The 13,315-nt window shown below is 42.4% G+C and overlaps 1 protein-coding gene across 4 annotated transcripts in view; it reads left to right on the top strand.

Annotated features, from left to right (window-relative positions):
- Positions 1 to 13,315, top strand: part of NACC2 (NACC family member 2) — a 241,520-nt gene that overhangs the window by 179,422 nt on the left and 48,783 nt on the right. For all 4 annotated transcript variants that reach the window (XM_040324123.1, XM_040324120.1, XM_040324121.1 and 1 more), the window contains one exon: positions 9,566 to 9,736. In XM_040324123.1, coding sequence (XP_040180057.1) covers positions 9,566 to 9,736 — 171 coding nt within the window. The remainder of the gene's footprint in view (positions 1 to 9,565; positions 9,737 to 13,315) is intronic.

The raw sequence follows: 13,315 nt of genomic DNA, 5'->3' as shown, positions 1-13,315 counted from the left end.
GTGTGAGCTGGATGTCACTAAATCCACACTAATGCAAAACAGGATGAAAACAGGTTTTCAAAAAACAAACAAACAGAAAAAGTAGTACTAGAAGGAGATCAGATACTGAGAACAATAACCAACATACACAATAAGTGAAGTGGTACTGGGCACAGTTCATATATGCAGAAGAAGATCAGATGCTGAGAATAATACCCAGAATACAGAACAAGAGAAATGCTACTCTGCAGTGTCCATAGATACTGAATAAGAACCTATACTGAAGGTTATACCCAACATACAGAACAAGAGAACTTGTGCAGGATCAATACCCAATAGGAACAGATACAGTTTGTCATGTTACAATCAAAAACTTAATTGTATTTTATTGGGGTTTTATGTGATAGACCAAAACAAAGTAGCACATAATTGTGAAGAAATTGTGGAAAGAAAAGTGATAAATGGTTTTCCAAATTTTTTACTAATATGTGAAAAGTGTGGTGTGCATTTGTATTCAACCCCCCTGAGTCAATACTTTGTAGAACCACCTTTGGCGGCAGTTACAGCTGCAATTCTTTTTGGGGATGTCTTTACCAGCTTTGCACATCTAGAGAGTAACATTTTTGCCCATTCTTCTTTGTGTAGCACTACCCCCGAAGGAGCTGCTGGTTTGTTTTGGGTGGCATGTTACCTCTGTATATCTCTGTATATTGGATGAGAGCTGTAGTAAAGTCAATGTCCACACGACAGGCATCTTTTCTGTGGTTTTATTACCCAGCCAGGTAAAAAAAATAAACAGTGGAAAGGTGAAGGGATAGCGAAATAGGAAACAGCAAATTCAGGTGTAACTGGGTACGGAAACAGTCCTGCCTTCTATGACAACTTTACTTCGCCACTCTAGCCAGAGTGGGTATAGTGCATCTGGACAGGCCTCTCTCATCAGCCTGGCAGCCAGAGTGTCACTCAGGTGAATAGGATTAAGTCTCTGCCACAGACTCTCCTGAAGATTGGAGACAATTTCCGTCCAAACTCCCTTTTTACTGGATTCAGCACTCGGTTCTCCTTCAGAGTTTCGATCAAATCAGCAACTGATAGGCGACCTGTGTCCAGCCTCTAAGAACCAAAGTTGTCCTCTGACGAATGGAAACACCAGCCTTGTGCTCGGTGTCCCTCGGACAGGTTCCTCATCAGGCGGCTTCCTCCCATTGTACGGACAGCCCAGGTCCATCTGGCAAATTTAGGGATCCAGGCGACTCACTGGATCCATCAAACAGAGGAATGTGCTCCAGACCAACGTGGTCCCGGAGCCAGGAACACACATGCACACACCCCGGCCAGGAGGGCCACACACGGGGGTGGTGGGACGACTGCCCAGCTCAAGGGCGGGAACACAGCGACCGCAACTAATGGTGTCTGCCCCTTAAATACCCCTCCCCAGCATGCACAGTGAGGTGGCCCAACCTCCTGATAGGCTGCTGGGAGGAGATATTCAAACGCACTTGACCCCACTGCTGCCACCCGCCGTCCGGAGGTGACGGGAGTCCGCGGACAAAAGGATTGCACACAGTACTGCCAAGTTATAGCATAGACCCCAATTTTAACCAAATAACAGGTTCAGAGCCAACTATCTCTCTGAACTCCCCCTTAATTTAGAATAGCACCAGCTCTAAAAGTAGCCAGGCGCTACATCTCTCCGATCTGATGGAGAGCGTCTGAAAAACAATTCTTGTCACGGATTCTAAATTGGATTTAGGTCTGGGCTTTGACTGGGCCATTCTAACACATGAATATGATTTGATCTAAACCATTCCATTGTAGCTCTGGCTGTATGTTTAGGGTCGTCCTGCTGGAAGGTGAACCTCCGCCCTAGGCTCATAACAGGTTTTCCTCTAATATTGCCCTGTAATTGGCTCCATCCATCTTCCCATCAAGTCTGACCAGCTGTCCTGTCCCTTCTGAAGAAAAGCATCCCCACAACATGCTGCCACCACCATTTTTCACGGTGGGATGGTGTGTTCAGGGTGATGTACAGTGTTACCTTTCCGCCACACATAGTGTTTTGCTTTTAGGCAAAAAAGTTCAATTTTGGTCTCATCTAACCAAGGCAACTTCTTACACATTTGCTGTGTCTCCCACATGGCTTCTCGCCAACGGGACTTCTTATGGCTTTCGCTCAACAATGACTTTCTTTTTGCCACTCTTCCATAAAGGCCAGATTTGTGGAGTGCACGACTAATAGTTTCTCCCACCTGATCTGTGGATCTCTGCAGCTCCTTCAGAGTTACCATGGGTCTCTTGGCTGCTTCTCTGATTAATGCTTTCCTTGCCCGGCCTGTCGGCTTAAGTGGACGGCCATGTCTTGGTAGGTTTGCAGATGTGCCATACTCTTTCCATTTTCGGATGATGGATTGAACAGTGCTCTGTGAGATGTTCAGAGCTTGGGATATTTATTTATAAACTAACCCTGCTTTAAACATCTCCACAACTTTATCCCTGACCTGTCTGGTGTGTTCCTTGGCCTTCATGATGTTTGTTCACTAATGTTCTCTAACAAACCTCTGAGGGCTTCACGGAACAATTGTATTTATACGAAGATTAAATTACACACAGGTGGACTGTTTACTAATTAGGTGACTTCTGAGGGCTATTGGTTCCACTAGATTTTAGTTAGGGGTATCAGGGTAACGGGGGGTGGGGGGGGGGGGGGGGGTGAATACAAATGCACACCACACTTTTCACATATTTGTAAAACAAAAAATTTAAAACCATTTATCATTTTCCTTTCACTTCACAATTATGTGCCACTTTGTGTTGGACTATCACACACAATCCCAATAAAATACATATACATTTTTGGTTGTAACATGACAAAATGTGGAAACTTTAAAGGGGTGTGAATACTTTTTCAAGGCACTGTACACCCAATATATAGAAGAGAAGTGGTACTGTGCAGGGTCCACATAGAACACGTACAGATTATATATGCCATTTAACTTTCTGGCAGACTTTTTATCCACATTTTCATAGTAAATGCCGTTTGTAGCCTATCCCAAAGTATGTGTACATATGTGTCATTGTGGAACAAACCCTTATTGTTAGGCATTAAGTGTCCTAGCAGTACTGTGTTGGCAAGTTTTCTTTTGGTAATAACAGAGCAGTTAGCCAAATTGCCAAGCAGCAGTTGTTGGTAAATAAACCGCGGAAGGGACAGGTAGTGAGTCTTTGGCTTTGCCAGCAATTCTGCCAATATTTGCTCTATACTTGGCAATAGAATATTTAATCTCTGTATACCGGGGAGACAATACAAGCTGAGCTCTCCCTCCACTGCTGATTCTGTTTACTCTGACCTCTGCACCACAGTATTGAGCAACAGCACGTGTCTAGACCGTGCCAACACTTTATGGCCACAGAGTGCTGCTGTGTTCTATAATCTTTTGTTGCTCTATAACCATTTTCTCTAGATTCTATTCTATGCTTTGTGGAGGTTTTTATGGGTAATAGGCTTCCTTTAGCACCACTACCAAAATCCACCTACAAAGCTTCCCAGAGCATGCCGTTCCAAAGCAGCTTCTGTAGACTAGCCATTGTCAACCAAGGGGTCCTCTGAGTTTTTTTACATTTTAGAATGTGCCTCAAGATTGTTTACATAATTTTAAAGGGTCTGTTGACTGAAAAAAGATTGAAAAGCACTTCTGTAAATTTTCCTTAAAACTAGGCCTACTCTGCTCCTGACTTTCTCTCTACTGTTCTAAATAAACTTAACACTAAATAAACTTAACACTGGGATATCACACTTTACAACATCAACCCCCATAAGGAAGATAAATACTATTCTCCCAACCTTGCCTTTACCCTTCTGATTACACTCCCCACCAATATATCATTCTCAAATATGACCCTCAATAAGGTAGAAAATACTCAGCTCTTGCCCTTCTCTCTACATTCCTCATTACATTCACCACTGAGATGCCCCCTCCCCTCAATAGGTAGAAAATATGCTGCTCCTTATCTTTTTTTTTAACAGAGATGTTGCTGCTCCTTATCTTACCCCTATATTTCTGATTATACTCACCACCAGAATATTGCACCCTCCCACGTAAACCTCTCTTTTATGTGAAAGTACTAAGCTCCTGCCCTTCCTTCTACCCTCCTGATTACAGTCACCACTGAGAGATCATGCCCTCCAACATGAACTACCATAAAGGTAGAAAATGCATTGCTCGTGATTTTTTTCTACATTTTTGATTAAACCTACCTCTAGGATATCTTCTGTGTAGCTAAAGTTGGCAACCAGGTGAGGATGGTTAAAATTTCTCTTTATTTCGTCCAAGGAGTACACATGTTCCAAACAAAGCCAACACTAGTGTTGGCTCTGTTTGGAACATGTGTACTCCTTGGATGAAATCAAGAGAAATTTTATATATCCTCACCTGGTTGCCAACTTAATTTACATGGAAGTGGATATTGTTTTGCGGGGTGGAGACCGCAAGTCAGGCACGGCGTTTGGAAACAGAGAACTCTTGCCAGCACTGATTAGATGATTAGGTTGCAGTGCAATTACCTTGCATATGTACTTCCAGGATATGACACCCTCCAACATAATCATCCATAAGATAGAAAATACACTCCTCCTGACCTACCTTCTACATTTATGATTACACTCACCACCAGGATATTACACCCTCCAACAAGACCCTCCGTAAGGCAAAAAATATTCTGCCCCTATCCTTCTCCCTACCTTTCTGATTACACTCGCCACTGAGATATCACATTCTCCAATATGACCCTTACTAAGGTAAGAACCACTCAGCTCCTTTCCTTCTCTCTACCTTCCTGAATACATCACATTCTCCAACATGATCCTTCATAAGGTAGAAACTACTCAGTTCCTTCCCTTCCCTTCTCTCCACCTTCTTGATTACATCCGCCACTGAGATATCACATTCTTCAAATTGACCCTCCATAAGGTAGAAACTACTCTGATATTTCAGTGGTGAGTGTAATCAGGAAGGTAGAGAGAAGGTCAGGGGCATTCTCCAACATGGCCCTCCATGAGGTAGAAACTACTCTGCTCCTGATCTTCTCTCTACCTTTCTGAAAATATCCTCCATAAGAGAGAAAATACTATTGTGTGGTGAGTGCTTCTAGTGTTTGGAATTGCTCCTCATCACCCTCTAAGGACGGCTTACACTTTTGGGCACTGGGGCAGAATCAGGTATTGAGTAACTGGGCAAGATATCAAACGCGATTGTTTTCTTATCAGTCTGATCTGACTCTGACTTGAGAGAAATGGTAACGCATAAGCATTGCTTAGCACTGTTAAACAGAAAGCAAAGCCTGAATTTGTAAAGTGTAAATATGGCTATCCCCATTTATTTTGCTGTTCGGTCCCTTTACATTCAGTGACAGGTAGGATAGTTCTTCTCCCTTCCTCTTGTGTCATTGAGACGGGAAATAAACAGGAACCTCTCTAACAGGAACAATTACAATAATTAATACCTAACAGATGTTCCAAAGCTACCCAAAACGTAGTGTTTTGATTGGAGTTCTATTTAACATAAAAAAACACAATGAATGAATGAATGAATATCCTTTAGGGACACAAAGGGGTTGATTTACTAAAACTGGAGAGTGCAAAATCTGGTGCAGCTCTGCATAGAAATCAATCGGCTTACAGTTTTTTTGCCAAAGCTTAATTAACCAAGCTGAAGTTAAAAGCCGATTGGCTACCATGCACAACTGCACAAAATTTTGCACCCCCCGGTTTTAGTAAATCTCCCCAAAAACTGTTGTAGAAAATCAGTTGGCGTTGAAGAGAGGATTTTAGATTTTCTAAATTGTTGGAACCGTTTAATCCTGTGACTATTGTGTGCCTCTGCATCACTCAGAGGAGTTCTTCCTTACTGATTGCTGGCCCTTGACACAATGGGAAGGTGTTAGCATGAGCATACGGCGTATCCTAATATAACCTCAGCAAGTTTTTTTATTTTTTTATGGCCACTCCGGCTGACAAGGGGTGAATGTTTAATCGCAAAGGCACACTGGCAGATGTTCTGCGAGACGCGAGGTGCCGGTGAAATACGAGTATTTATAAACTTCACAACTTGTGACAAGGCAAAGCTCTAAAAAAGGACAGAGCAAGCCGGTTCTAAAGGCCACAAGAAGCTGTTCTTCTCCCTGAGAATTTTATAGGAATACAAATCTGGGAGGAGCTGGCATTTAGCGGAACACTGTGTAACCTGTCCAAAATCCCTGATACGCAGCTAGCGTTAACTCTTTCCAGACTGCGCCTTTCCTTAAATAACTCCTCCAAGTTACCAGACAACCAAACATATACTGAACCTTATCGCCTTGCAAAGAAAAGAAGGAAAAGTCTGCCAAAAAATGCAGTTTCAGTTATAAAAAAAATCCAGCAGGGGAGAAAGAGACTATCCTAAGGGCACTGGCAGGTGTGTAGACCTTGGAACTCGCCAACTGAGAAACCTGAAAAGCATCCATCAACCAGTAGTATTGTAGTTTTTGGTGGAGTAGTGCTTTAATCTAATTTATATTTAGGTCTGATTATCTTAAGAAACATTTACATATTGGTTAATGTTATTAAAAGCTTCTTTTAATAAGGTGCAGTGGTGTCGCATCTTGTTCCATGTTTTGCCTGCAGTTGGCAGAACGGAGTGTCTGTTGCTGTAGGTAGTGGGCGCCTCTGTTCTGTCTGGGCAGCATCCAGTTAGGTCCTAAACAATGACAGATCTGTTTGGAGTAGCCTGTGCCCATGCCACTCTGGGAAGGTCTGGTACTTGTTGCAAAGATGCCACCACGGCAGATTTTGTGGCTGCCAGTTTGGCGGTGTGAACTTCCTTTGTTCTGTCAGGCAGATCTGACATAATTAATATCTGTTGATACAGACACTGCAATATATTATATCAGAATGTAGTCACATCTCTCGCCAACGTTGTGATGAGCCCTTGTTTATTTCCAAATGGTTTGTGTGTGTGTGTGTATGTGAAGTACATATTATGATGTTCAAGCTGGCCAGCTGCCTTAAAGTGATCCCTTCCTGCCCAGTCCATACACTAACTCAAGCATATGACATATCCATATATTCATATAAGTTTTATGTATTTGTAGCAAGGAGAGGGACTGGATAAAGAGGGCTCCGCTTGGAAGTATATTGCAATATGTGAAGTGCAAAAAAAAGTTAAAAATGCTAAATCGCAGAAGGAGCAGAATACCCCAAGTTAAATTGTGAAGGAACTGAGTCCTATAGCAGTAGTATTTTCAGGAGAGGAGAGTATACAGTGCATGCGGAAAGTATTCAAAGCGCTTCACTTTTTACAGCCATATTCCAAAATGGATTAAATTCATTATTTTCCTCCAAATTCTACAAATAATACCCCATAATGACAACGTGAAAGAAGATTTTTTGAAATCTTTGCAGATGTATTAAAAAAAGAAAAAAAATCCCATGTACATAAGTATTTACAGCTTTTGCTCAATACATTGTTGAAGCACCTTGGGCACCAATTACAGCCTCAAGTCTTTTTGAGTATGATTCTACAAGCTTGGCACATCTATTTTTGAGAAGTTTCTTTGCAGGACCTTTCAAGTTCCATTAGGTTGGATTGGGAGCGTCTGTGCACAGCCATTTTCAGATCTCTCCAGAGTTGTTCAATTGGTTTCAAGTCTGGGCCACTCAAGGACATTCACAGGGTTGTCCCATAGCCACTCCTTTGTTATCTTGGTTGTGTGCTTAGGGTCGTTGTCCTGTTGGAAGATGAACATTCGCCCTAGTCGGAGGTCCAGAGCGATCTGGAGACAGTTTTCATCAAGGATGTCTCTGTAAATTGCTGTATTCATCTTTCCCTCGATCCTGACTAGTCTCCCAGCTCCTGCCTCTGAAAGACATCCCTGCAGCATGATGTTGTCACCCCCATGCTTCACTGTAGGGATGGTATTGGCCAGTGATAAGCGGTGCCCGGTTTCCTCTAGACATGCCGCTTGCCATTCAGGCCAAAGAGTTCAATCTTTGTTTCATCAGACCAGAGAATTTAGTTTCTCATGGTCTGAGAGTCCTTCAGATGCCTTTTGACAAACTCCAGATTGGCTGTCATGTGCTTGTTACTGAGGAGTGGCTTTCGTCTGGCCACTCTACCAGTACAGGCCTGATTGATGCAGAGCTGTAAAGTTGGTTGTTCTTCTGGAAGCTGGAGCTCTGTCAGAGTGACCATCGGGTCCTTGGTCACCTCTCTTACTAAGGCCCTTCTCCCCCGGCTCAGTTTGGCTGGGCGGGACGCTCTAGGAAGAGTCCTGGTGATTCCAAACTTCTTCCATTTACAGATAATGGAGGCCACTGTGCTTATTGGGACCGTCAATCCTGCAGACATTTTTCTGTACCCTTCCCCAAATCTATGCTGTGATACAATCCTGTCTCGGAGGTCTACAGACAATGCTTGGTTTGTGCTCTGACATGCCCTGTGGGACGTTATATAGACAGGTGTGTGCCTTTCCAAATCATGTCCAATCAACTGAATTTGCCACAGGTGAACTCCAAGTTGTAGAAACATCTCAAGAATAATCAGTGAAAACAGGATGTACCTGAGCTAAATTTTGAGTGTCATGGTAAATACTTTGAATACTTATGTACATTTTTTTCTTTCATGTTTTCATTATGGGGTATTGTTTGTAGAATTTTGAGGTGAAAATAATGAATTTAATTAATTTTGGAATAAGGCTGTAACATAACAAAATGTGGAAAGAGTGAAGCACTGTGAATACTTTCCGGACGCACTGTAGCCAGCCACAGATGGCCCGTTCAGCAGGGACTGGCTGAATTTGGATCCATTTGTGGGTGTCCCTATTCAACAGAAGACGATTGTTAGGTCTTCTTTTGTTGAACATGAATATTAAAAAACTTTTGTCAATCTGCGACTTCAGCCACTGGTCAGTGTATTCCTTCCTCCTCGCGTGTGTGGATGAAGGAATTTGTTCATTTTTTTTTTTGTTTAGCTTATGGCTGAACCAAAAAATTGACCTTTATGGCAAGCTTTAGATGGCAAAAGGAACACGGTCCTCCAGCAGAGCATAGCAGGGTATTTCAGGTAAGCAGAGTTGGATAGCGGAAGGAGAAGAGTCCTCCAGCAGCGCATAGTAGTATTTCAGGAGAGGAGTGTTGGATAGCGGAAGGAGAAGAGTCATGCAGCGCATATTAGTATTTTAGGAGAGGAGAGTTGGATAGCGGAAGGAGAAGAGTCCTCCTGCAGCGCATAGTAGTATTTTAGGAGAGGAGAGTTTGATAGCGGAAGGAGCAGAGTCCTCCAGCAGCGCATTGTATTTTAGGAGAGGAGAGTTGTCAGAATGGTGGGGTCTTCCAGCAGCACAGCATGTTTAGGAGAGGATAGTTGATAGAAAGTGGCATCCTCCACCAACACAGAGTATCCCACAGAGGACATTTAGATTGTGGGAGGAGCCATCATCTTGAGAAGAAGAAAGTTGGGTAACCTAAGAATCAGTCCCCCAGCATTGCTGAGTGTTGTGCTCTTAAAAATGATCACTAACGTTTATGCTTTTCTTGTTTTATTTTTTCCATTAGTTGGTCAGGAGAAAGATCAAATACAGACTTCACTGGAGAATCGTTCTTGTGTCCTGATTCGGAGAGACCTGGTGGCACTTCCAGCGAGCCTCATTAGTCAGATTGGCTACCGCTGCCACCCGAAGCTCTACTCAGAAGGTGACCCAGGGGAGAAGCTGGAACTGGTGGCAGGTAAATATAATTTGTTCAATCAGCCATGTCTTTTTTTTGTTCACTAGGAACAGCAGTAAGGTGTGGGCCCGTCATAAGGATGTATTGTTTTGGACAATTTATGACAGCCATTCCAATTGAGGCTCCTATTTTCCCCGTTATTTTCTAGTGCAGGATAAATATTGATTGGTTGCTACTAGGGTGTCAATCTACAAAAATCCTGGTAAAGTCTTAAAAACGTGCGCCAGAGTCCCATGTTTCTTCCACATGATGAGCTATTTTCCTGCTTGGATGAGGGTAGTACACAACCTTGAAGAACTTAGACCCCATATTTATACAGCTGAAAGAAGCAAATAACCACAACTTTGCAGGTAAGTGAATCCTAATGATCTGCTTTCTGATCTTCTGGGTCCTTGTGTAATGCTCTTGTGGCTTTATCTGAGTTTAGTGGCCTGCCAAGGGGTGGGATGCTGCAGATTTGCTGAATGGACTGGGCAATGAACTAATGAAGCTGCCACTGCTCAGGAAATGCTAGCTGTCTGACTGACTATGTCGGGTTTTACCACATGTCTTCAGTATGACGTTTGTGACATTGTTGTGCTCAGTAACTAAAAAAGCACTGAAGCCAGGGGATCACCAGGATGGCCTGGAAACTAGCAGAGGGAAGCAGCAGCTTGGTAGATTTTGATCAGGAGAGGCTTTCATAAAAATAAAAAATATTAAAGCACAAGCATGCATTGTTATATGTCCAGAGTCTGTAGCATGGTGTAACGAAGTCTGTTTCCACCATAACCATTTCAATACAGGGCACTTTCTTGGCAAGTCCAATTTTCAGAGCTGTCGCATTTTGAATGAAATTTGCGCGGTCATATAACACTGTACCCAAACAAAATTGTTATCATTTTTCTTCCCCACAAATAGAGCTTTCTTTTGGTAGTATTTGATCACCACTGGATTTTTTGGATTTTTTGAGCGACAAATAAAAAAAAGAGTGAATATTTTGTCAAAAAAATATGTTTTCATTGTTTGTGTTACAAAACTTTGTAAATAAATACGTTTTCTCCTTCACTGATGAGGCTGCACTGATGGGCACTATTGAGGCAGTACTGATTGGCACTGATGATGAGGCACTTGTATGCGGCACTGATGGGCACTTTATAGGCATCACTGATAGGCAGTACTGACAGGCAATCATTGATGGGCACATAGTGCCATCCTAATAGGCATTGATTGGCAACCTTGGTGGGCCCACCTTGTGGTTTCCAGAGACATCCCCAATGGGTCTGCACTGATAATGCACAAATTATCAATGCAGACCCCCCAGTCAAGAGAGCAGCCGATCGGCTCCCCCTCTACTCACGTCTGTCAGTGCGAGTGGAGGAAAAGCTGATAAACTGCTCTTCCTGTTTACACTGACATCAGCTGTGATTGTACACAGCTGATCACATAGTAAAGAGCCTACATCAGAGGCTCTTTATCAGGATCAGAGATTCACCCCAGGAACACGCTAGCAGCTTAGCTGTAGACGGACAGTTCAGCAGGGACCAGCCAAGATTTGAACCATGTATGGGCAGACTTTGGTACATTCAGCCTGCTGCCCATAAATGGTTCAAAGTTGATCGATCAATCAATCAACTAGGGTACAGCCAGCTTGTTGGATTTTACATGTGGTTGCAGGAAAGAAAATCGCTCCATCTATGGCTGGCTTTACCGGAGACCATCCTACCAAAACTTCCACAGTCTAACAAGAGGCTATCAAACCCAAAGTCTTCCACTGCCTTAAAAGGCTGTCATTACAATGTCTGTGTCCAAGAGACTGAGGCACTACTGGCTGGCACTGTGCAAGAGACTGAGAGAGGCACTTGTAATGTAGCAGCAGTCTCGTAATTGGCGTTGTAAACTAGGGTTTTTAGTAGGATGGGTAAAAAAAACGCGAATGGGAATCCCCCATCCAACATGGTCCTGAACACTTTCTGCCACATGCCTCAATTGTAACACATGGAAATCAGTCAGGTTTATCCCAGACAGCAGTGCAGTGAACTGCGGCTGCCAATCAGAGTTGAGTTTACTGTAGCCTGATCAGTCAATGCACTTTCCATATTGTTCTTGCAATTTGCAGTTCTTCGCTGAATAGGCCACATGGATTTCATGGTGTTGCAAATGAGGAAACCTGTGTTCTGCTCTGAATTGAGCCCATTGTATCCGTGAGATCATCGTTATGTCTGTGTGTAGTTATAGACATCCCTGACTGAATGATTTTGGGGGGAAATTCAAAGTTTTTATATTGTGCCTTATTGGTTCTTGGAGCCTAAAATATAAAAATTGTGCCACATAAAACACTAATAATAGTCACAAATATCTATGTTGCTGTATAGTCTCTGAAAATGGCATATTTATTTAAGTTATTACGTTATTTTAGGCTAAAGGAGGCTTACAGCTCAAAGTATTTTTTAGACAATCTGCAGTGAATGGGAATATAATCCCCTCCTGCTTTTTTTTATTTATTATTGCTATGGTTTGTGTAGCCCTTTACAAAGTGGAGAGTGACAGTACAGCTACAATACTTTTCAGTACTGAATGTATCCTCCTCTGATATGCTCCTGAAAACATTTCATATTTATCAATAAATGTCTAAAAGTGAACCTGTCGTTAAAATTCATTTTTCATGAGAATCAATAGGCCACATGTCAGCCTTACCAAATCAAATGAAAATATGCTACAGATAAAAAATAAAAATAAACTGTGTCTTCTGAGCTCCTTCATGTAACTGCATGTATAGATTACATGAACCCTGGATACTCGGAGCTTTGTGAATGTAAAGCCTCGTACACACGATCGGATTTTCCCGATGGGAACTGTGTGATGACAGGCTGTTGTCGGAAAATCCGACCGTTTATATGCTCCATTGGAAAATTGTCAGATCTTCCACGAACAAATGTGGTATGATAGCATGCTTTAAAATTGTTTGCCAACAAATGTGTGTTTTGGATTATCCAATCGTGTGTACACAAGTCCATCGGACAAAATTCCAAAGTACAAACACACATGCTCAGAAGCAATGCTAACCATAGCACAACATTAGCAGAAGTTGCCCAACGGGTGGTGCTAAAGAGCTGAAAAAAGTAGTTTTGTGTTTGTTGGCCGACAATTCTTTGCTGTTTGTATGCAAGACGAGTTCACGGCCAACGCCCTTCAGACAAAAGTCCAACGCTTTGTCTGATGAAAATCCGATCGTGTGTACGAGGCTTTAGTCTGTAGAAAATCCGATATATTTGAGTCAGGTCTGACGTGACTAGTAGGTATGCGCTGATGGGTAGGAACGGTCCGTGTTTAGCGCTACTAACAATTCGGAAGCACAGCGTTCGTATGTAATAAGCAAATATGGCTGCCCCCCCCAAGGACATGTATAAATACAAAAAATACAGAGAAATTCCATTTTTTTTTTTTATATTGTTGCACACTAATGCCGCGTACACACGGTTGTTTTTTGTGATGAAAAAAAACGACATTTTTGAAAACGTCATTTAAAATGACCGTGTGTGGGGAAAACGTTGTTTTATGTCTTCTGAAAAACAACAAAAAAAAAATTCGAACATGCTT

This window comes from Rana temporaria, chromosome 9, assembly GCF_905171775.1.
Source record: "Rana temporaria chromosome 9, aRanTem1.1, whole genome shotgun sequence".
Classification (NCBI taxonomy): Eukaryota; Metazoa; Chordata; class Amphibia; order Anura; family Ranidae; genus Rana; species Rana temporaria.
This window is presented reverse-complemented; position numbering and strand designations above follow the sequence as displayed.